The sequence below is a fragment of the Doryrhamphus excisus genome, chromosome 3 (genome assembly GCF_030265055.1).
Source record: "Doryrhamphus excisus isolate RoL2022-K1 chromosome 3, RoL_Dexc_1.0, whole genome shotgun sequence".
NCBI classification, from domain to species: Eukaryota; Metazoa; Chordata; class Actinopteri; order Syngnathiformes; family Syngnathidae; genus Doryrhamphus; species Doryrhamphus excisus.
In genome coordinates, this window is record NC_080468.1 from 24,673,865 (window position 1) to 24,698,506 (window position 24,642).

Sequence of the window (24,642 nt, forward strand, 5' to 3'; positions counted from 1 at the left end):
GAGGATGCGATAAATATCAGTATTTTAAACTCCCTGTAGGTCTCATTGCTGTGATATATACACCTCCTGTGTGCACTGTGCTGAAATTGATTCCCTCCAGGGGTGTTTTTTTTCCGAATGGGGGGTCCTTAAGTAAATACAGCCAAGGCCAAATGGAGGTTGCCGGATGATCCGAGCTCGGCGGGAGACAGAGGCTTGCGGTGCAGGAGACTCATTTAAAGGGTAACATGCAACTTCTTTAATGTCAGTGTGACTCTTGAAATGTCCATTCTGCATAGTGATTATTCTAATACAGAATATTGATAATGACTTTCTATGGTAAATGGTATACCCATCGGGTATAGTTCCAATGGAGGTCAAACAAAATGGCATTTCATTTTGCATCTAATTGCTAGCTGTTTAAATAGCTTTCTCTAACCATGATTTCAGCATGGCCTGGAGGTGGCATTATGCAGAAAGCAGGAAGTGGGGAGGAGGAGGCCCTCTAAAAACAAAAGTCTGTGGGACTGTGGGTCAGGAAATGTTTACAGTGGGCTGCAAAAAGATGAATGACTGGGCAGTTGACAGCTTGGGAAAAGGAGCAAGGTTCACTAACAAAAACATTATTAATGACTTAGTTTACTACGTATCAGACTATATATTTTGTTTCATATTTTTACTGTTTCTTCGTGAACCCTGCATAAAAGACAAAAAAAATACAATCAAACGCTTCAATAAATTCCACAATGCTGTTTTATATAACATCATGTGTCTACGTAAACAATGTGCTAATATGAAGGAAAATAACAATCCACGGAGAAAACCACTAACAGGCGCTAAGGCGATGGTCGCTGAATCGATCTGCTCCACTGACCTAGATGGAGATGCGCCGATAGCTCTGAAATAGATTGTTTTTCCTGGCGTAATGTTGAGCTCTGTGGAAGCCGAGAAGCTTTTCCGCAAGTTGCCTTCAGAATAAAGTGAGCGTATGAACAGAATGACATTACTTGTACAGCGGTACAAGCGAAATTGTGCAAGCATCCGTCCATGTACATATATATATATATATTTGCATTAAATTTAATAAGACAACCCCGATGTTTCTTTTATTTTGACGATTATATCCAGCTGGTAGCTTCACTAGCGGAAATTGAATGTTAGCTAGCTTGATGCTATGTGTTTGCAGTTCTGACTTCTAAGTAGCAAAACAACGTAACGGCGGACTATTCCACTCTTTTTTCGTAAAAAAATGAGATAAACCCAGTACTATGTGTGACGCGAACTCGTTTTGGAAGTCGAGCGAATATATTTGAGCTGCTCAAGTCTACATTTCAGTGTTTTTTGTTTGTGTTGACATAAGCAGCAATAGAGGAGGCTCTAATCCGAGTCACAAGACTAACACGGGCGGTCTTGTCCTACAGGTAAGATCGGTCTTTAAATGTACCATTCATCAAGCTATCTCACATTATAATGTAAATGTTAGCATGTTCGCTCACAATTTGGATGACGAGTTTTGTTCAGACACACACACGCACGCCGCAGGAGGAGCACAGCATTTAAATAATTTCGCAAATGTCCCGGAAGTGGACACACACTGTCATCGAATGACTTAACAGTCAATACAGACACTTGTCTTCAGATTATAATGACGGTAAAATGAGCCACTTTTGGTCTGGTTGGCGTCGTGGAAGTGGTGCATTTGGAGGTAACGACACAGGGCTAAAACTTTCGTCTCCTTGGACATTAAAGTGTGTGTGTTTGTTTGCGTGTGCGTGTGTCATCAGGCGCGACGGCGATGGAGCACCGTGGTAGTTACAGTGGAGGTGGAGGTAGCAGCAGTGAAGACGATGATGATGAGATGGTGGACATCGCCGGAGCAACGCTGGACTTTTCCTCCACGGATGACGTCCCCCCACTCAGCTCAGGTAGTAACACTTTATTTAAGAAAAGTGATAAAACTTAAACGAATTTCTTCTCAGGGACATATTTTATGCTGCAAATGCACATACAAATTCCATGCTGTTATAGAATATGTTGCAAAATGTTTGTCAAACATCATCCCTGTTTTTAGGAATCTACAAAAAAAAAGACACAGGTCAAAGATCCTAGATATCCTGGGAATGTTCCGCGTTTTTTTTAGGACCTACTGCAAAAATACTACATATCCTCTTACAATGAGGAAGTGCTCTGCTGTTTTTAAGGACCTACTGCAAAAACACGAGTCAAAGATCCTCTATATGAGTGGTTCCCAAACCAAGTCACAAACCCCTTTAGAAATTTGATCTGAAGGTACATACCCTACTTCTGCACACTTATAAAACACAAACCTTTTTAATTCACTTAAATATTGAACATAATTAATTGGTTAATGAATTTATTTTACAATACTTTCACGTCAAAAATTAGTATTGTACAGTTTCACATGAGCACTGATAGGTAATTATACTACATTTCTTGTATTTCAATTTGATGTTGTTATCCTTCCTTTTGAATGGGCTTTACTTTTTTTTTTATCCACTTGTATTGGTTATGGTTTAAGTCTGCATATTTAATACGAAATTGAAGGGGAAACGTTTCACATTCATAATAAAGCAGTATCCAAAAAAAAACAAAGAAAAAGCATACAATCACTCTTAATGCACAAATTAATCATCCAACCTACTTATTTGTTCATATGATGCACACAAAGCAATGAGCGACTTCACGCTAAGTCTCATTTCTGCTCTGTTCTCCTTGTGGTGTGAGGCATTCAGGGTCATTGGTAATTGTTTTTCATTTTACGTACCCACTTTGGGAACCATGTTTTAATGTTAAATAGAGGCTGACGGGAAAAGACTGAGTACTTTAATCTGTCACATTTTTTTTAACACTTCTCACAACATTGGTCTGTCACCAAGAAGTACACGTTCTACTGATAAGATGTGCTTGCGTGTCACATGCTCTAACTCTTGGTCATGCATCTGAATAATCAGTTACTTGCCGTGGTTGCTCTCGGTCACACTTTATCAGCCTGTGGTAGCTCAACTTATTTTTTTTTTTATATGTTGTCTAGGGGGCTGCACGGCGGTTGAGTGGTTAGCCCACAGGCCATACAGCTACGGACCCGAGTTCGGCCATCTCTGTGGGGAGTTTATGTGGTGTGACACCACCATGAGATGTACATGGCTGTTTGGGTTTTTCTTTTGTTTTTTCCTCCTGTTGTTGCAGAGCAGGTCTGACGCTCTGAGCTTGTAGAACCTGTTGTACACTCCTTGGCATGTGCTGTTCGGCTAAAGAAGTGGCTTTGTTTAGCCTGAGGATGTTTATCATGGCTACACTGCAACTAACAATGAAGGATTCATTCATTCATTCATTCATACATACATTAATTAATTAATTAATTCATTCATTCATTCATTCATTTTCTACCGCTTGTCCTCACGAGGGCCGCGGGGGGTGCTGGAGCCTATCCCAGCTGTCTTCGGGCAAGAGGTGGGGTACGCCCTGGACTGGTCACCATCCAATCACAGGGCACATATAGACAAACAACCATTCACACTCACATTCATACCTATGGACAATTTGGACCTAGCATGTTTTTGGAATGTGGGAAGAAACCGGAGTACCCGGAGAAAACCCACGCACGGGGAGAACATGCAAACTCCACACAGAGATGATCGAGGGTGGAATTGAACTCGGGTCTCCCAACTGTGAGGTCTGTGCGCTAACCACTCGTCCGCCGTGCAGCCCAGTTCACAACAATCAATATTGATACCAAGATTTGAATCGATATTACCGATATTTGGATCATTAGATCATCTGCCCACCATTAACGTTTGGTGCTCTCGAAAGGTATGGTGGAGAGGACCATAATGTATCTTGCTAGATTTTCAATTTGAGTGGTGTTGCTTTATTTAATTTAAATTTACATAAGACCTGCACAAGATGCAGAAGGTGAACAACGTCATAAAGCACAGATGAATGATTAGTGTGAGCCAGTCACTACTGCTACAGTCCACTTCACAGGATAGCTCAGAAGAGTTCCGTCCAGTTGTGGTCTTGTTAGCTATGTTTGGGACCAAGAGAGCAGCTGGTGAAAGAGGAACTGGGTGAATGCGGTGAGTGTGATGGCGGAATAAGGCTGATAAAAGTTGAACTCTACACTCTCAAATGAGATGCAAAGGTCATTAAGTCTTATGGAGATCCTGGAGAAGGGCTGCCGGTCTTCCTCCGTAAGATCCTTTGAGGCAAACATTCAGCGTTTTTTGCTGTGTAAGACAAAGTTAGCTAAATTCAACTACATGCTGGAAAGAGTGCTTCCACATTATAGTTATTGTGAGCTTTGGTTTATTTCTGTTGTTTTCCAGATGAAGAGAAAGAGCATAACACAACCAAAACGAGAATAACAATGTATGTTGCTGCTGCTGTTGTTATGGCTACTAAGCACCACCTGATTCTTTCTCGCTCCCTGAGGAGGTTTCGAGGACAGCAGCAGCAGCAGCAGAGGCGGCGCGATGAACGGGAATGGCCCCAGCCATCTTGTGGACCCACTGGAGGACCCGCTTCCCGGGGTGGGCACCTACGAGGACTTCAACACCATCGACTGGGTCCGGGAGAAGAGCAAGGACCGTGACAGACACAGAGAGGTAGCTGTGTTGTGAAGTCTCATGAAGTCCAGTGCACACACAAAACCCCTTATTATGAGCTGAAATTGCTGAGTAATATTGGGGTAGAATTTCTGTATTATTTAACCAGATCTCCTCCACTCGCTTCATTGTTTTTCCAAGCACATAATTCAGCTAAATTGCAAACTAACAGTCATTTTTGAAAGAGGAGTAGCAACAGTTTTTCTTTTTACTTTGTCTTTAATATTTATATTATTTCTCTTGGAGATGAATAAAGCATCTGTCTTTTCTTATATGCAGATCACCAACAAGAGCAAGCAGTCGATTGTGGCTCTGCTGCTCAGCATCAGCGACGCCTTCTCTGGATGGCTGCTCATGCTGCTGGTGGGACTCATGGCAGGTAACGCTCAGCAACATATAATACACACCATGCACTTGTACATTTTGGGGGTAGGTGCATCAAAAATAGTTATAAAATTGTTAATGAATATAATAAATTATTTCATAAATACATTATAGTAAATAGGCGGTCGAGGGGTTAGCGCGCAGACCTCACAGCTAAGAGACCAGGGTTCAATTCCACCCTTCACCCTCGGCTGGCCATCTCTGTGTGGAGTTTGCATGTTCTCCCCGCGCATGCGTGGGTTTTCTCCGGGTTCTCCGGTTTCCTCCCACATTCCCAAAACATGCTAGGTTAATTGGCGACTCCAAATTGTCCATAGGTATGAATTTGAGTGTGAATGGTTGTTTGTCTATATGTGCCCTGTGATTGGCTGGCGACCAGTCTAGGGTGTACCCCGCCTCTCGCCCGAAGACAGCTGGGATAGGCTCCAGCACCCCCCGCGACCCTCGTGAGGAAAAGCGGCAGAAAATGAATGAATGAATGAGTGAATTATAGTAAATTATTCTGCAAACTTTGTATTGCCAAAATACATATAGTGCATAAAAATCAATTACAGTACAAAAATTGCCGTGAACGTCACATTCAGTTGTTGTCATCACAGGCTCCAACAGATGGGGGACAAGTGAGTGTTTTCGTAACTGTAATGTAAAATCAGAGCAAAAATGTCGCATACATGCTCTATTCTCACACGTACACATTTCTGAAAATGTTATTACGTACTAAGGTCGTCCATCACGAACAAAAAAGTTCAAGATACAACCAAAAAAAACTGAGAAGATGGCTGTTGAACCTGTCTCTCTCATCGAGTGGAGCTGTATGGTGTTTCACTTGGAAGAGACGCACACACGCCAACAGCATGCGCAAACCTGAAATGTGTGCACAGCTGCACTCAACTTGATAAGTCAGGAAATGGATAGGGTTCTGTAAAGAAAAATGGAGTTGAATTCCTCTCTCCCTCTGTTCCCCTAGGCGCTCTGGCTGGTGGCATCGACATTGCGGCCCACTGGTTGACGGACATGAAGGAAGGTGTGTGTCTTGTGGGCTTCTGGTTCAACCACGAGCACTGCTGCTGGACCTCCAACGAGACCACCTTTCAAGAGCGTGACCAATGTCCACAGTGGCAGAGCTGGGCCGAGCTCATCACAGGGACCTCGCAGGTAGAATATATGTATCATGATTATCGTTATTATTATTTGAATTCATGACAAATCCAATGCATAACTTGTATGATTGCGTGATAGTAAGTGCAACAAGCTCTTACTACAGGACTTTGGCTCCATCTGCTGGCTATAAACTGTTTTACAGGGTGCTTTTGCTTACATCGTCAACTACCTGATGTACATCTTCTGGGCTCTTCTCTTTGCTTTCCTGTCCGTGACACTGGTCCGGGCCTTTGCGCCGTATGCATGCGGATCCGGTATCCCAGAGGTAAGAGACGCATATTTCCTGAACATTCGCATGTGGTCCACTGTTTGTGTTTTTCTCTCTCGCTTTAATTTCTGAGCAAGCGAAGAGCTGAGGATTCCGTTACGGTCTCAGTCCAAAGCACACAAACACAACCATTTCCTGCTCAGGAGGCCAGTTTCTCACTCTCTTCCCACAAACACAGATCAGATTAGATTTTTTTAAATCATACCGTTGCTGAAAGGTCACTCAACGGTCAACAATCCAAGACGGATGAAATTTGATGTTTCTTGCATTATGAATACAGACTTTCTTCCAAAATGTTCTTCTACTCCCTGCAGATTAAGACCATCCTCAGTGGCTTCATCATCCGGGGCTACTTGGGCAAGTGGACCCTGATTATCAAGACCATCACACTAGTGCTGGCGGTCTCGTCCGGGCTCAGCCTGGGCAAGGAAGGGCCGCTGGTACACGTGGCGTGCTGCTGCGCCAACATTCTGTGTCACCTCTTCACCAAGTACCGCAAGAACGAAGCCAAGCGACGAGAGGTAAAACCCTGTTTTCATTGTGTGTTTTTACTACTACTACACTACTTTTATTACGATACGATAACATTTAGCTACCAACTCATTGGTCTGAATCAAATAGAGTATTGGGAGAGGTCAGGCGACCTGGAGTATAGAGCGAGAGGAGCCACCTGGCGTAGCCCAGCTAGGTGCACTATATTCGGGCACAAGCTCCAAGCAGCTGGTGTGACCCCATGGAGGTCTCTGGCAAACATTTTGCACTTTTCAAACATTGACGCAAACAAGCCCCAGGTGTGGTGGCAATGTGGCATTTCAGGTGGATGACACCATTTATTTATTTTTTTGCATGTGAAATGTCTCTGACACAGCCAGCATTTGTTTACAAGTGAGCTCAGGGGACGTTATGACAGATCATTAAGGAGGAAAAAGGAGTGCTTGATTTGCTCACCTCTGGAAAGTAGGGGTAGTCTCGCCCCATTGGAGCGTTCATTTTTTTTTTTTTTCGGTTATCAGAGCTATTTTTTATAATTATGGTGCACCATTTTTTATACAGTCATGTAAAAAAAAAATGATGAGACCACCCTTGTTTCTTCAGTTATCTATCGATTTCAGTGCATGGTACAACTAAAGGTACATTTGTTTTATAACTTATAAGACTTTAATTTAAGAGATGATATCCAACAACATGGTTTTCTTGATAATAACCAATATCACTTACGTTCTGACATGAATAGCCACAGCATTGCACTGCCAAAAAATGTCATTCTTATGAGCTATTAAAATGTACCTTTGAGTTGTACCAGGCATTAAAATGAGCAAGAAACAAAGTGGTCTAAAGTTTTAAAAGTTATTTCTATGCAATGCAGGTGTTATCTGCTGCCGCTGCGGTGGGCGTGTCTGTGGCGTTTGGCGCTCCCATAGGGGGAGTCTTATTCAGCCTGGAGGAGGTAAAGTACTATTATTTATTGACCAACGATGTCATGTGTATTTAGAACTAAATAAACCTGACAAGTTTGATTATAGAGACGCATGCAAGCCCTACATGAAAGAACGGCTTCTTTTCTTTTTCATTGTTCTGTTACAAATTATTTTTTATCAGCAGCAGACAGCCAAACCCAACTAAACTGTTTTTGTTTTTTGCACCACATGACTGCACAACCACACACACACACACACAAACATACACAAATACGCTTGACTGGCGCCGACACTTGTAATGAACGCGTATGTTGGCATATGCCTTGAGTAGTTCCTCTTAAATGACTCTGGAATTAGCTAGTTAAGCATGTAAATATTAGCCAACATTTCAATTTCTTCTCCTCAAGGTAAGCTACTACTTTCCTCTGAAGACTCTGTGGCGTTCCTTCTTCGCCGCCCTGGTGGCCGCCTTCACTCTACGCTCCATCAACCCGTTCGGGAACAGTCGCCTGGTGCTCTTCTATGTGGAGTTTCACGCTCCATGGCACCTGGTGGAACTAGGGCCCTTCATCCTGTTGGGGATATTTGGAGGCCTGTGGGGGGCGCTGTTCATCAGAGCAAACATTGCTTGGTGTCGCAGACGTGAGTGGTGTATATTTACATGTTTTTTTGTGTGTGCCATATTGTACTGTTTTACAAAACAATGCAACGGCAAAAGTGTCTGAGATCTCACAACAGTGTTAAAAAGTGTTTTTAGTCGCTTTAGCTGCACTTATCCAACTTAACAGATGCCATACGTATATCATGTGTATCATGTATATCATGGGTGCGACAGGAGGACACAAATATTAGCAACACAAGCATAGCTATGTTAGTTTAATTGCTGCTGAAAAACAAAATCAAACTTAGAGCACACATGTGACTCCAAGATAGCTTTATTTTAAGATGTGTAGTGAAGCCTGCTTTGCAGGGCAGGTGCCACAAACAAGTGAGGGAGATGTTGCCCAATAACAGACTCTAGGGACACTGTTAGAACATCAATAAAAAGTCACATAATATTGGACCTTTTAACACCACATCAAACTAATCTGTGTGTGCTTACATGTGAATGTGGTTTCCTCCCACCACCAGGTAAGTCCACCCGTCTGGGTCACTACCCTGTCATGGAGGTGCTTGTGGTTGCCGCGCTGACCGCCCTCCTCGCCTTCCCTAACAGCTATACCCGAATGAGTGGAGCGGAGCTGATTTCGGAACTGTTCAATGACTGCTCGCTTCTTGACTCCTCCCAACTGTGCGGATACAAACAGGTATGTGTGTGCGTCTGTGTTAAGTTAAGTCTGTTCTTTGCTTTCCGCATCCACAAGGTTCCGTGTGGTCAAATGACGTCATTGTCATACCCACGACCCCTCAAGCGGCACTTTTCATGCGGAAAATTCCCACTACATGCACCTGTACATTTTACGTTACGGAGACACACTGGAAAAAAAGCAGGAAATCCTCACAGTTGAAGTACAGAAATACCGGCATCTATGTATATACGAGCTCGCCTACCTTTAAGCATAGTAGTTTAATTCTTTTGACAAACAAAACAGTACTTCTTACTCGCACAAAAAAAAACTACACTAGCTACACTTTGTTTTTTAGTGCTGTTGTTTTGCTCACACTTTTTGTCACTATTTGTACTTTTAAAACAATTACATTTCCAGTGACAATATTTTTTGCACTTCAGAATTGCAGTGTGTTTTATTTCATTCATAACGCCACGTTATAGAGAACATACAAATTCTTTATTTCTAAAATCACAAATATTAAAATTCGCTGATTTAGTAAAACCTCAAACAGCTAAAATAATCCATGAAGCTACCGTAATAATAACTTTCATTCATTCATTCATTCATTTTCTACCGCTTTTTTCCTCACGAGGGTCGCGGGGGTTGCTGGAGCCTATCCCAGCTGTCTTTTGGGCGAGAGGCGGGGTACACCATGGACTGGTCGCCAGCCAATCACAGGGCACATATAGACAAACAACCATTCACACTCACATTCATACCTATGGACAATTTGGAGTGGCCAATTAACCTAGCATGTTTTTGGAATGTGGGAGGAAACCGGAGTACCCGGAGAAAACCCACGCATGCACAGGGAGACCGTGCCTAGCTGTGAGGTCTGCGCGCTAACCACTAGACCGCCGTGCCGCCTGTAATAATAACTTATTACCCAAAAATTTTATCACAAGAGAGGAGAAATCAGGGAAAAACTAGACTAGAAACACTTATATGCAAGACGTAAACGGGTAAAATGGGTAATAAGCTTTGCTTCTTCCTGCTCCTTTTGGACATGTGGAATTGTGAATCGAATTATGTGAAGTATTTGATTGTAACTTTGTTAAAATAAAATAAGCCATTACCATGACCATATTTCCTGTGTTGTCTTCAGCAATGTTAAGCATGCCTTTTGTAAGCACATTCTTTTGCCAGGGTATAAATCCCTGTGGTGGTAGAACTGTGATTGCATCACTCCTCTTATTCAAAGGACGAGTGGGCACAACACACAAACACAACACAATTCCTCTTCTTCAAGAAGTAGACGTGCATGTGTTGCCGTGTTTGAAGTCGAGTACACAATAGCACACTTCTTCCGCTCAAGCTTAGTACCATGGTGGACTTGTGTTTTTAATACACTGCCCCCTGCAGTTTGGGAGCCTCACAGCGTATCAAGTCACACACGGTTTCTCGAACGGCTAGTTTGTGCGGAAAGTATAACCATACCTTTATATTTGCGAGGGGATACATTGTTTGTATCTACATTGTGCGTTTGTCCTGCATCATAATAATACTCTGTGCTCTGGTGCCTTTTTGTAGCCCAGCAATACATCTGAAACAAGTACAGGTAACAGCCTGGCGGATCGTCCTGCTGGAGAAGGTCTCTACACAGCTTTATGGCAGCTGTCCCTGGCCTTAATTTTCAAGATGATGATCACTGTCATCACTTTCGGCATGAAGGTCAGTATCCATGCATAGGGGTGACTCTGTCAGCATTGTGTGGACCAACGTAAGAGATGTCTGTTTCATTATTATGTCACACTGTTGCGTCTGCACACACTTTATGTTAGTTTTTACCTTGGTCACCTTGATGACGCTTAAAAAATAATAATAATTTTTTAAAGGTAACAGCTGTGTCAATGTGTCTACGTCCAATCCAGGTCCCATCAGGGCTCTTCATCCCCAGCATGGCGGTGGGTGCTATAGCGGGAAGGCTGCTTGGCGTTGGCATGGAGCAGCTTGCCTACTACAACCACGACTGGTTCATCTTCAAAGGCTGGTGCTCGCCAGGTGCCGACTGCATCACCCCGGGGCTCTACGCAATGGTGGGCGCCGCCGCCTGCCTCGGTAAGAGAAGCCTCACTTAATGACTTCATCAAGCGGGCTCTGTGTTGTATTTCCAACACAGAAGTGGTTGGGACTAATTTGTGTTAGTTCAGTTCAGTTAGTTTCATTCAAACTCCCATAGTACAATAGAATGGCTTACAATTATTTTTCTTTTGTGGCAGAAATAGAATGTATTTTTATACTTAAATCAAGCAAATACCAAAAGACTGGTGCGGGGTGGGGGGCAATTTAAAGGGGACCTATTATGCTTTTTCCACCTATAAATGTTGTTACAGTGTTTTATTCTCATGGTAAACAATGCCAAAGCGTCAGAGATAGTAGAGAGATAAAGAGAGAGAGAAAAAAACAGCAGTAACAAACAGGACTGCATTAGTTAAATGTCAATGTTGGCTAAGGGGAGATCACTGAAATGAAACAGTCAAACATACCATTGGCAATAGTAACAATGAAAACATGAACCATGATAGTAAGCAGAATTACAGCAATACAATTTCAATAACTAACAGTTATTGATAATAACAGTTCTAAACCATGCAGGATATTTTATTAATTTACCTCCTCTGGTGAATCGTGTGTGCTGCTTTGTCTTATACCCCTGTGTAAAGACTGCCACAAGCATGCAGTTGGCAAGCATGTCACACTTTTTTTTTTTTTGCATCAAAGATATCCTGACAACAGATGGTTTGATGCGATTTGACTGTTTGCAGAGTGCTTACAAAGTCATTTGATGTCCTCCGCTGATGCTACATGTGGATGTCATCAGCAATATTGTTTCTGTGCTGCGCGAAACTCCAGGGACCCGTTTGGGGAGTGTGTAATCATCTAATTAACATATACAACCGACAATCCAGAGTTTATTTGTCATTTGTTCCAGACTTCCCCGCCAAAAAAAAAGAACTATGCACACACAGTGTTGAAAGAAACTTGTAATGGACTTCACATTTCTACCCCCTTTGGATTCATTATTCATGCGAACTCACAACTATCCAAACTGTCAAGATTCACTTCTAGAAGCAGGTGCCTTTTAAAGAACAGGTGGATTCTAACCTCCCTGCTCCCCTCCGTGTGTCCACAGGTGGTGTGACACGCATGACGGTGTCACTTGTTGTCATCATGTTTGAACTGACGGGAGGCCTGGAGTATATTGTTCCTCTCATGGCCGCCACCATGACTAGCAAATGGGTCGCAGATGCGTTTGGTCGGGAGGGAATTTACGAGGTAAGGCTCTTGTGAGTGCACAATGACCTCCACAAAACCAAACTGTGCGTGTTTGTTACAGGCACACATCCGCCTCAATGGCTATCCCTTCCTGGAGCCCAAAGAGGAGTTTGAGCACAGCAGCCTGGCCGTGGATGTGATGAGGCCCAGGAGGACAGACCCCACCCTGGCTGTGCTCACGCAGGAGGGCATGACTGTGGGCGAGGTGGAGGTAAGCGCACACACATACTACTATGGAGCAAATGTGGACTGCTCAGCTACCCAAATGACCCCTATGAAAGGTTTACATAACCTAGTTCCCTTTTAAACATCATTGACAGCCTTAAAGGTTCACTGACATTTTATTAACTTTGCTTAAATATATGTTGTTTGTAATTATGTTTGTTTTTTGAAAGTGAACTGTAAATTTGCGTCCTGTATGTCACAACACAGAACAACAGACCCAATATTGTAGTAAGGAGCGAATATTGTAGTTGCAGCATTTTAAATATGTGCAGAGATGGATAAAGCTGCTGGATGCTGACCACTTGTACTGTGCAGGCGATGGTGGAGAGCACACACTACAGCGGTTTTCCCGTGGTTGTTTCCAAGGAGTCACCGAGGCTGGTGGGATTTGTGCTAAAAAGAGATCTGCTCATATCAATAGGTGTGTGTGTGTGTGTGTCCATGTTGGCAAAGCAAAAAGCTAAAACGATGCTGACTCTCTCTCTCATCCAGACAACGCCCGCCAGCGGCAAGAGGGCGTGGTCAGCGCTTCCCAGGTGGTTTTCACCGAGCATGCCCCCAGCCAGGCTCCCGATGCCCTGCCCCTCCTCCGCCTCAGAGGTATCATGGACCTGAGCCCCTTCACCGTTACCGACCACACGCCCATGGACATCACAGTCGACATCTTTCGCAAGCTGGGTTTGCGGCAGTGCCTGGTCACACACAATGGGTGAGGAAACACACACGAGCATGAACCCGAGCCGAGTTGGCCCAATCAGAATTGATCCCCAGTGGCGACGAGAAATTTAGCTTTGCGAAATAACCTTTTAAAATCATCCATCCATGGTGTGCTCATTGTTGCAACATTGCTGTATAGAGCGATGCTATTAGGACAAAGCCGTTACACTAATCTATCGTAAGAACCTCCAATGCAACAACACACACAGAATATTTTTACTGGATTAATTCCACCCGGGAAATTAATTTTTTATTGCCATTCTTATCTGAGGGTATTAAAGGTTAATTGCCTTGGACAACAAACCTATTAAATGTCAAAAAGAAATGTTTAATTCTCAACCATACGCTGTTTCCAAAGAGAATTTGGCAGGACAGTCATCCCGGTTTGAACATCGCTCCCTCACGCTATCACGGATTTTCATAGATTAATTAATAAATTCTCACGGCCTATTATCATTCCAAAAATGCACATTCACGTAAATGTTACCTATTCTTGGCCTAAATGAAGCATTTTCAAGCATAAAAATATTATAAATGTACAAAAATACAAATACAGCATTCCCTTTAATTTACTACTTGTCAACTTGAGTACCGATACAAAAAATACATGTAAAAGAAAATACACCCTCCAAATGCCCCTTTGATTTAATTACGTCACTGTTTTTGCTTTCATAAATGCATACAATATGAGTTATTTTCCATATAATAAATGTTAGTGGGCTAAGTGTCAAAGATCAACAACAAAGACACCAAAGTCCCATTGACTTCCATTATAAGCGTCATTTTTCACCCCATTTTAATCAGCCAATATAGAAACGTGCAGTTTTGGATCATGTTCACATTGTAGGTGACAAGTTTCCTCTGGATGTTGTGACTGTGGTGGGTTCTGGTGGGTGGTGGCCAGGGCTTAATAAAGTAATGGCCCATGACTACTACGGTGGCCATTACATTTGCGGAAAGTCATTATCATTAATATTTGTTTGCAGTTCGGAGGGACGCACTTGCAGCTCCATTGCATGCTCAGTGCTGATAGAAAGTGATTCGTGCATGCTTTGCTGAGTCTGCAGAAATCTGCACTAGCCTAGACTTGTCAGTACTTGCTTTTTTGAAACCGTATCTGTTTTTATCTGATTACTCCCAAAATATAGTAGACCACCATGAATAAATTAAGGTATAGGAAACAAGGTCATAAACAGGTTTTCTATTCTCTAACTACAAAAAGATTCAATTTTTTAAATATTGAATCATACTTCACTTGTCGTTGTTTGGTCTTGAACCAATTAACAGTGATAAATGAGGGACGACTGTACATCCAACTGGAACTCCAATGGGCCACTCAGATCCACAACAAACTACTCACCCGCTGGACACCCTGTATAGTGAAAACTAGTATTCTTGAACAGCCTTCATCACACACTTTGTCGGTCTCTCTCTCTGTCTTGTCACTTTGGTCTCGAGGCAAATTCGCCCTTGAGCTTGCGCTGTCCCCTCCATCATGTAGTAATCCAGCTTTTCCAAAACTGGTCGGTGATAGTGGATGTTTTGACACGCTGTCAATCACCTTTAACTTACATTGTTTGCATTTCTTTGTGTGCTTTTCGTGTGTGTGTGTTTGTGCAAGAAGCGCAAAAGACTGTTCTGAAGTATATGAGATGTTGTCAGATTACAAGATGACTATAAATTAGACCAGAAATTACGTGTATACGCCCCTTAACGTGTGTGTGTGTGCGTGCTATAAAATGGCTCTTCGTCAACAGTATTCAAAGCAAGGCCCCTCAGGAGGCGGGGAGCAGCTGTTCATTTGGGGTGCGTTTACCTTACTGCTTCTCTTTTCTCTCAGGAGACTTCTGGGTATTATCACCAAAAAGGACATACTCAAACATATGGCACAGATAGCCAACAGAGACCCGGACTCAATCCTGTTCAACTGAGCCTATGGAGTGAAGATGCCGTCCTTGCAGCTTTTTTTGCACACAGAACAATGCTTTTGTTTGTAGGATAATGGCCAAATTGTGCAAGTATGAAAAAAAGCCAAAAAAAACAATGACTCATCCCCAATTTCATGTCTGAGCCAGACGGATGTAAGACTCTGGAATATATCACTTCTGCTCCATTATTTTGTATGTGAAGGAGTGAGTGGCCCCCCTCTTCCTCCACCCCGCAAAGGATTAAGGAGCAGATATTATTCAGGATGGGAAGAATGCACAACGTCAGGACAGACAACGTTTGGGGAACTCGGTGCCTGCCCCGTGGCTGTCAGGCGAGCCCAGACAGAGCGCTCCGAAGCGGGGCTTGATGGATTCTCCAGGTGCCCCCTTCTCCTGTGAATGCACGGGCCCCGGGGGCCAGTGATGCGTACGGTGTGAGAAGACATTACAGGGAAATGAACTGACACATAGAGAATCATTCATGGAATCATCTAATTTATGTCCCACTAAATTATTTCACTGACTTAAAACCACTGTCTGTTTTTATTTATTCCTGTTTTACTTGGAATTAAATCCATTAAGCTTCTTCTCCTTTTGTCCCAGGTTCCTCTAATATCACTTTTGAACCTAAAATTAAATTTCCTCACTTTTCTTTGTTGCCTCCTTGTTTGGGGTAACTTTGTAACCAGTGAAAATATGGCGGATGTGTGGAAATATGAGATGTTTGCTTATGTTCTTTCACTGACCCTTTGAAAAGGTCAAAGAAGAGTACGACTAGTAGGATTACTTTATGGACACTCAGGGAAACGAGCGTTTTGGAGTTCCCCACTCATGAAAACATTATTGAGCAGTGTCTCGACTGTGTTTGTTAGCAGTGTTGCCATAGTAACCGTACCAATGCTTGTTTGTAGGTACACGTCCCACATGATGCTTATTTGTTTTTGGATCACTCGCCTATGAATGCACCGTGACGGGGCGCGCTTGATTCGTAGGCCCTTGGGAGCACAGCTTGTCACAATCTCTGCAAAAAGGAATTTAGAGAGGGAGGAGGGGAGTGTGTGTGCGTGTGTGCGTGTGTGGGTGGAATGTGCACGCCGTCTAATGACTCAGCTTGCTTCCTGTGTGCTGACACTTCACATGGGGCTCGAGTTACCCACCTGCCTTCTCTTCATCTCGCCGTACTGCGACTTTAAATCCCCTGCCTCCTTTACCATCTCGTCATCTTCTACTTTTCCGCCCCGAGATACCTTTTTGGTCGCCTCCTCCTTCGTTTAAGGAGCCAACCAATGAACTGAGACGGTGCTCCAGTTCCCAGGGCCCGCCGCCACCATTGTCTCTGCACGCATTACAGCGCTTCGAAAGCATGTGGACGTGGTAACACTCCAATGGAAGGAGTTACCCAACACCTCCAAAGTGTAACATCACCTGTCTTGTGTGTGTGAACACATGACGTGCATATTTGGGGATTGTGTTTTGTGTGTGCAGAATGCAACCCGAGCCGCTCGCCACTGTTCCATCTCTGCCCTCTTGGCCTCACCTGAGGTCTGAACCAGGCGGCAGGTTCCCACAGCTTCAGTCGAGCGCTGCCGCCGCCGCTCGCATGACACCACCGCTGACCTTTCTTGCCAAAACACGCCAACGTGTCTGCATACTCAAAAGACTAGAAAGTTTCTCATCATCATCAGCTTGTAAAATATACACTACTTTTAAAGAACATTGTTGCCATGTTGCATTATGGGAGCTGGTAGGCCATTGCATGGAGAAACTTCAGGACCCTGAATATAAGATGGCCCTTTTTCATACTGTTTCTCTGCGGTTTTGCTTTCACCTGGGGGTTTGTTAGACGGTGCACTCTGACCCCACCGATGATGACAACCCCGACCGCTTAAGCAAAACACAATGCTAGCATTACTGTATATGTTGGCTAACAACCAATCAGTTGAAGTCATTTAGAATCGTGAAGACAAGTTAACCTTCCACAGCGGTCTTTCTTTTCAACATGAAGATATTTTGGATATGGGCTGCACGGTGGACGAGTGGTTAGTGCGCAGGACACACAGCTAGCAGTCCGGGATTCAATTGATTCCCCCTCGGTCATCTCTGTGTGGAGTTTGCATGTTCTCCTCGTGCATGTGTGGGTTTTCTCCGGGTACTCCGGTTTCCTCCCACATTCCAAAAACATGCTAGGTTAATTGGCGACTCCAAATTGTCCATAGGTATGAATGTGAGTGTGAATGGTTGTTTGTCTATATGTGCCCTGTGATTGGCTAGTGACCAGTCCAGGGTTTTGAATTGAACGTAGCTTGTTTTTAAACTGATTCAGACCCAACTTAAATCATGTAGAAGGTATTCGTGCCCATATGGGATGTGTTCAAAAATCCTTAGACATGCTAGCATACATATATGTTAATACAAATATTCTCAGTTTTATGATGAGACAAATGGTCAATGACTGATGACCAATGAATTGCTAAGTTCCAGGGGTGCCCCTGCAAAGTGTTGTTTTGTTTTTCAACCAATCTTGGTGCCCAAACAGAGGTTTGAATCCCTGATCCCCTGACTGGGCGGCCAACACGCTAACCAATAGAATACCGTGCAACTGAATCAAATGAAGTGAAAGACTTTTCAGAGTTTGTGTGAAAGTGTTTTTTTTTTATGCACCACTTCCTGCTACTGAGCCTTTTGTGCTTCTACAAGGAGGGGGTGAGGGGGGTGAGGCTTTTCAAAGACCTTATCAAGCTCTCAGTAATGCATGTAGCTTGACTGCAGGAATACGCGCATTGTTTTAGGTGCCCTGCCAGGGATTCTGATAGCCTGGCTCCCAATGCCTCTGACATTCCCGCTTCCAATGGCCGGTAGTCGGGCCAGCAGGGTCGAAACGCACGCATTGTTCTCTGGAAAAGGAGTGTGTGTGTTTCAGGTTGAGCTCTTGTCTGGCCCCACTTAGTCTCTTCAGGATGTTTTGGGATCTGTGTGTGTGTGAGAGAGAGAGCTTTATAAAGCTCATTTCCTGGTTGGCTGTAAGGAAAACACACAGTAAAGTGGGCAATAATACGTTGCTGTTGATAATGACGTGTGTGATGGATGTGTTGTGTTTGTGTGAGAGATGGAGGGAAAAAGGGAGCGCTGAGATAAAGTCTGCATGTCGGTGACTGGGCGGTTGTTATAGGTCAGGATGGGCGGCGCTGCATTTAGAGGCGGAGGGGGCGCAGATTAAAGAATAACAGTTGGCCTTTTGTTCAAACTAAAAAAAAAAAAACAGATATTGAAATTTCAGACATCTAATCACTGATTAGTGGCAGGAAGTGCAACAGTAGAGCTCTCCTGTGTATGGATATGACCTTCGACCCTAGCAACCCAGCCACCGCCCACAATAGCAGTCATGTTGCAGTGACACGAAACAGTCACCCCTGAATGTCTGAAGGTCGGAGACAAAAAGAGCACATATGGCTTTGACCTTTGACGCCCAGTTTTCTTTCTGTTGGAAAGGGCACAGATGCTGCTTTGTTTGAGGGATGGAACACCGGGGAAGACCACGCCCCTTCCAAATCTGACACTTGATCTTGACCATCAAAATATTCTTGTTAAATACGTAAATAAAAAAAAAAGTGAATATAATAATAATAAATTTTATTTCAAAGCGCCTTTCAGGACATCCAAGGTCACTGTACAGAAGATATAAAAACACCAATATAAAATACAAGATAAAAGAGAACATACAATAAATAAGAACGGGGCGGCACGGCGGTCTAGTGGTTAGGGAGACCAGGGTTCAATTCCATCCTCGGCCATCTCTGTGAGGAGTTTGCATGTTCTCCCCTTGCTAGCGTGGGTTTTCGCCGAGGGTGGAATTGAACCCTGGTCTCCTAGCTGTGAGGTCTGCGCGCTAACCACTTGACTACCGTGCTGCCAAATTGATATTCATTAGTTTTCTACCGCTTTTCCTCACGAGGGTCGCGGGGGGTGCTGGAGCCTATCCCAGCTGTCTTTGGGCGAGAGGCGGGGTACACCCTGGACTGGTGGCCAGCCAATCACAGGGCACATATAGACAAACAACCATTCACACTCACATTCATACCTATGGACAATTTAGAGTCGCCAATTAACCTAGCATGTTTTTGGAATGTGGGAGGAAACCGGAGTACCCGGAGAAAACCCACGCATGCAAACTCCACACAGAGATGGCCGAGGGTGGAATTGAACCCTGGTCTCCTAGCTGTGAGGTCTGTGTGCTAACCACTTGACCGCCGTGCTGCCAAATTGATATTATGAATTTTAAATTTCCCATTCAAATTTGATGCACCCTATTGTATTGTCTAGTTTGTATTGTATTGTCTAGTCTCAATCACCTCCAAAAGCGACATATGATGTACTGCTGCACCTCGGACACTCGCTACATCCTCCCAAGACATCAAACCGCGGGAGGTGAAAACAGACAAGCGTCACGCTGCTTCTGTCTGCCGCCGCTTTGCTTTTCACGAATTCACGAGGTCTCGTTTTTCTGCTGACATTCACTTGACCAAGTCCCTCAGAAGAGAGGTGGATGGAGGGCTCGCCTTCCAAGGTTTAGTGGTTAAATTGAGATTGAGGTTGAGATTCACTGCCAAGGTACCGCGTCCACACCCTTCACACACAACCCGAAATTGTGGCATCCATGGACACAGCTGCATCGTCTCGGGAGTTGGATGGAATGATGTGTGAACCGTCTTTCCATATTCCCATGCATGTGGAAGGCTAAGAAACAGGTGGTTCTTCAAACCACGGTACTGGTACTGTCAGTTACTTTTGGTGTTAAGGCTTTAGATGTCTTGTCTAATTTATCGACGGCGACGGAATTGTTCTTTCATGTGTTCAAACATTTGGCAAGCACTTTTGTTTCGTTTCAGACATTGCACGCAATGTCATTTTAGGAACATGTCCTGCTAATTGATGCTAGCGTACGGCTCGCAAAATAGCGTCATGTCGTCTCAAGGCGGAGTAAATGAAAGCAAGTTGTAAGGTTTGGGATGTACATGGCCCAAAAAAAAAAAAAAGCCTTTATTATTATGGCTTTTCAAATTTCACAATAAAAAATAAATGAGAAGAAGCTTGGTAGGCACTGGTCTGCTTTTAATCCACCATCAAAGCCATCTTTTTTTTTTTTTATTAATTGCCTCCACGTTAATGCGTGGCACTTTTATGACACCGTAAAGAAAAGCCTAACATTCCTTCTTAATGAATCCATGGCTTTGTCAACTTTTTGCACTGTTTAGCTAACCGGTGGGCGGGAACGGCGGAATTGTGACCACGTTTGAGTCTGCCAAAAAGAGCCGCAAAATCAAAATCGGAGCAGTAGACATTCTGCATGTGAACATACTGAGAAGTATAGAGTTTTATTTATAAACCATAGCCTTCAAAGTTTAAAGCAGCTCTGGTGGTTTATACCCTTAAAAGATGCACAGTCATGTTCAGAAGGTATTAAAATAACTTCCCAGCGTGAGTTCTGGATGGGAAAACAGCTGGAAAAGTGGACTCCGGAGTGCTGCTCCACCAGGATATTCTACATGTATCAGTATAGAGCGTAGTTGTGGGAATGCAGACTTCTGAGTCTAGCAGTCGCAAACACAGACAAAGGGATTAGCAGGGATTTAGCAAGGATGGGAAACACATTCTCCAAAAAACTGTGGAGCAGTTTTTGGAGTTTAATCAATGATGTTGGCCTATCTAATTTCAAACACGCACACTCCCGATACGCAGCTGTTGCATGACAATATGGAAAGTGTTGACACCAATTGTCTGAGGACGGGATGAAGATTTGTTTGTTCTTGTTCTAGGCTGGAAGAATTATCCAATGTACATTTCCTGTGATAGGATTTTTCGGAAATCAGTTCAGGTTGTGAGACCAGGGTTCAATTCCACCCTCGGCCATCTCTGTATGGAGTTTGCATGTTCTCCTCGTGCATGCGTGGGTTTTCTCCGGGTACTCCGGTTTATACTGATTTCTGTATTTAATATGACATAATAATACTGCGGGCTGCACAGTGGACTAGTGGTTAACGCAGCTAGGAGATCCGAGTTCAATCCCACCCTCGGCCATCTCATGTTTCTCCGGGTACTCCGGTTTCCTCCCACATTCCAAAAACATGCTAGGTTAATTAGCGACTCCAAATTGTCCATAGGTATGAATGTGAGTGTGAATGGTTGTTTGTCTATATGTGCCCTGTGATTGGCTGGCGACCAGTCCAGGGTGTACCCCGCCTCTCGCCCGAAGACAGCTGGTTTAGGCTCCAGCACCCCCGCAACCCTTGTGAGGAAAAGCGGTAGAAAATGAATGAATGAATGAGTTCAGGTTGTAACCTGCATGTCACCCAAAGTCAGCTGGGATAGATTCCCAGATAGACGGAACACATGCTAAACACGCTAACTACCAAGGGTCGATGTGACAACGTTTCAGTCTTCACGCTGGATGATGATTATGATGATGATGATGACGTGCCACTGCACTTATGAGCGCGTGCGTGGACGTATGCGCTCGCTGGGGTCGAGGTTGTGTTGGTCGAAGCGTGGTTTCCATCTGCGAATATCCTCCTCCTTATTCCCAAATCTGCTCTGTGCTTTCCTATAATTTGCTGGACAAACTGTTTGACTGCGGCTCGCTCGGGTCCAAATGTGCAGCAGATGGTTCTGCTTGGAGCTGCTGTCGGCAAAGTGTTTGCATGTGTTTACCTCTTGCACATTTTGACCTGCAGCTCAGACGTGACAGCACTTTTTTTTTTTTTTTGGCAGTTCTTCTACTCCAAAAATCCCTTCTTTAAGAGAGTATACTTAGAGTGAACCCACATTAAGCCCAAACAATCTTATGGTCTTGGATTTTTACAACATAATGTGATGCTTGGTTCCTTGGCCGATGCACCACTTATCTGTAAAATATTGTTAAAATCATATAAGTAGTTCCAGTAAATGCCGCATGAGTTGTTAGCAGGTCGGCTTAACAGTCTGGAGATCCAAATTTCTGTATCTCTGTGGGGAGTTATGTCTGTTCCTCTCACATCCCCAAAACATGCATGTTGCAGACTTTTATTGGTCCTTATCTACAAGCACGAGTATTTGTTGAGGATTTTGTTGCGATGTATGCAGAGGCTGACATCTCATGTGAAGCTACATTCATTCATTAAATTTTCTACCGCTTATCCTCACGGGAGTCGGGGGTGCTGGAGCCTATCCCAGCTGTCTTCAGGCAAGAGGCGGGGTACACCCTGGACTGGTGGCCAGCCAATCACATACAGACAAACAACCATTCACACTCACATTCATATGAACAATTATGAAATATGAACAATTTGGAATCGCTAATTAACTTAGCATGTTTTTGGAATGTGGGAGGAAACCAGAGTACCCGGAGAAAACCCACGCATGCACGGGGAGAACATGAGATGGCCGAGGGTGGAATTGAACTCGGGTCACCTAGCTGTGAAGCCTGCGTGCTAACCACTAGTCCACCATGCAGAAATACTGATTTCTGTATTTAATATGACATAATAATACTGCGGGCTGCACAGTGGACTAGTGGACCCGAGTTCAATCCCACCCTCGGCCATCTTATGTTCTCCCCGTGCATGCGTGGGTTTTCTCCGGCTACTCCGGTTTACTCCCACATTCCAAAAACATGCTAGGTTAATTAGCGACTCCAAATTGTTCATATTTCATAATTGTTCATAATTGTTCATATGAATGTGAGTGTGAATGGTTGTTTGTCTATATGTGCCCTGTGATTGCCTGGCGACCAGTCCAGGGTGTACCCCGCCTCTTGCCTGAAGACAGCTGGGATAGAAAATTAATGAATGAATAATAATACGGACACAGCTCATTATAATAATTATAATTAATAATTATAAAATAACTGTAAAGGATCTAAAGGAGAGAATTTGAAAAATATGAAATATGAATGAATAGAAAATTCAATAAATAAGACAAGTAGGTTGCGTGTCAACACATCTTTCATCCACTCAGCACATCATTTGCAATATTATCGTACTATCGTTTTTTTTAAAGCATCCACGTTTTCTGCCAGCCCAACGCTTGGCGTGCAAAGTGCTGCAATCTCATCTGACAGTTCTTTGACGTGACTGCTGATAGACTTTGATTACCTTCTTACGTCATGGGTTTGCACCTTGATAGTTCTCCTTCCTCGTGTCGTTCAACATCGTTATTACTTTCCCGATAGTACCCGGTACCTGGCGCTCTTCCACATCCTCCTCCTCTGCATACAAAGGCTAGCTTGTCTTGTGAGTGTTGATCTGCGCATAAATAGAATACACAATTGATTTGACAGCCTGGCTTTAAAAGCCTCACATTGTTTATTTTGAAGTCATTTTTTGCTTTATTAGAAATTCTCAAAAAAACTTGTCGGCTGTTCAATTGGAACTTTTTAGTGTTTAGTGTATAAAAAGTAAACGTTGCAATGTGCAAATGTTCCCATGCAGACGTCTTGCATGCTTTAAATGCAAGTTGCAGCTTGGCAGGTTCCACAGGAAAGACCAGATTGTTTGTTTACATGTGAAAGTGAAGCAAAAAGAGAAAGAGGAGACTAAACTGCTCACTGGTTTTCGGCCTCTTTTCATTTCACCGTCTTTTTTTTATCCTTCGCTTGTGTCTGGCTCAGTCTGCTCTCCCACACATCGTTCTCTTTCTCGCTGCTCTCACTAAAAAGTCGGCGCAGTCCTTAGCGAGATGGCCTTTGTCCATCCCGAGTAAAAAAAAACAACTTTTAAAATCACCAGCCTTCATCCTCAGTCACATTTTTATGTACACCATCCCTATGGCACGCTCATTTGCTCCACTTTACTTCAACGTCCGTCGTCTTTTTATTGTCCGTACATTCTTCCGTCTGGAGTCCAAATGAAAAGATTCCCTTGGAAAACAAGTAGCAGATTCATAATTACTAAAAAAGCAGCACAGTCCTCTTGTCTGCCCCCCTCCTGATTTGCGTTTGCTCAAAGGAGGAACATCGGAATCGTCCTTTTCCTTGTCCTCTTGCTGAGTCCCACTACAAATCCTTCCAATCACACCTGGAAACTCAACCTCCAGGTTTCGGTTAGTGGATTGTTCCACAGGAACTGTCCTCGCCCTCAGAGATCCAATCGGAAGGCACCGAAGTAGCTGGACGAATCGTCGGCGTTCAGCATCGTCGGTGACGACACAGAGACGAAGAGTTCGTCGCCGGCCCTCAGCTCAAATAGTCCTCCTTGGTAGACGGAATGGAGGGCGTACTCGGCGTCGGGGGCCCAACACTTGGTGCCCACCCCCTTCAGAAGCTGGCAGAAGAAAAAAAAAAAGAAGATGGCGTCATGA

At 43.8% G+C, this 24,642-nt stretch overlaps 2 protein-coding genes across 4 annotated transcripts in view; one reads left to right on the forward strand and one right to left on the reverse strand.

Moving 5' to 3' along the window:
• Nucleotides 1–1,129: 1,129 nt before the first annotated feature.
• On the forward strand, nt 1,130–15,900 carry LOC131126104 (H(+)/Cl(-) exchange transporter 5-like). 3 transcript variants are annotated; one of them, XM_058068296.1, is made up of 17 exons: nt 1,130–1,400; nt 1,764–1,904; nt 4,432–4,604; nt 4,884–4,983; nt 5,956–6,143; nt 6,292–6,414; nt 6,732–6,938; nt 7,784–7,864; nt 8,243–8,477; nt 8,967–9,142; nt 10,697–10,837; nt 11,038–11,224; nt 12,300–12,442; nt 12,504–12,653; nt 12,983–13,088; nt 13,160–13,376; nt 15,225–15,900. In XM_058068296.1, exons 2-17 carry the CDS (start codon nt 1,775–1,777, stop codon nt 15,313–15,315), a joined length of 2,448 nt encoding a protein of 815 aa, XP_057924279.1. In that variant the 5' UTR covers nt 1,130–1,400; nt 1,764–1,774; the 3' UTR covers nt 15,316–15,900. The 3 variants fall into 3 exon arrangements, with proteins under 3 accessions (XP_057924279.1, XP_057924277.1, XP_057924278.1); XM_058068294.1 differs by lacking the exon at nt 1,130–1,400 and adding an exon at nt 1,501–1,684; XM_058068295.1 differs by lacking the exon at nt 1,130–1,400 and adding an exon at nt 1,503–1,684 and having other exon boundaries at nt 4,435–4,604.
• A 7,301-nt stretch (nt 15,901–23,201) lies between these two features.
• The window catches only part of LOC131125501 (tumor necrosis factor ligand superfamily member 10-like), a 30,365-nt gene continuing 28,924 nt past the window's right edge, over nt 23,202–24,642 (reverse strand). Inside the window, exon 7 of the mRNA XM_058067116.1 lies at nt 23,202–24,605. Coding sequence (XP_057923099.1) covers nt 24,420–24,605 — 186 coding nt within the window. The 3' untranslated portion in view covers nt 23,202–24,419. The remainder of the gene's footprint in view (nt 24,606–24,642) is intronic.

Excerpts from the sequence above, each read along its gene's own strand:
- LOC131126104 (XM_058068294.1), top strand. The coding sequence starts at position 1,636 with ATGAGCCACTTTTGGTCTGGTTGGCGTCGTGGAAGTGGTGCATTTGGA. Across the intron at positions 6,939-7,783 it reads ACGAAGCCAAGCGACGAGAG|GTGTTATCTGCTGCCGCTGC; the intron begins GTAAAACCCTGT and ends TATGCAATGCAG. Across the intron at positions 9,143-10,696 it reads AACTGTGCGGATACAAACAG|CCCAGCAATACATCTGAAAC; the intron begins GTATGTGTGTGC and ends GCCTTTTTGTAG.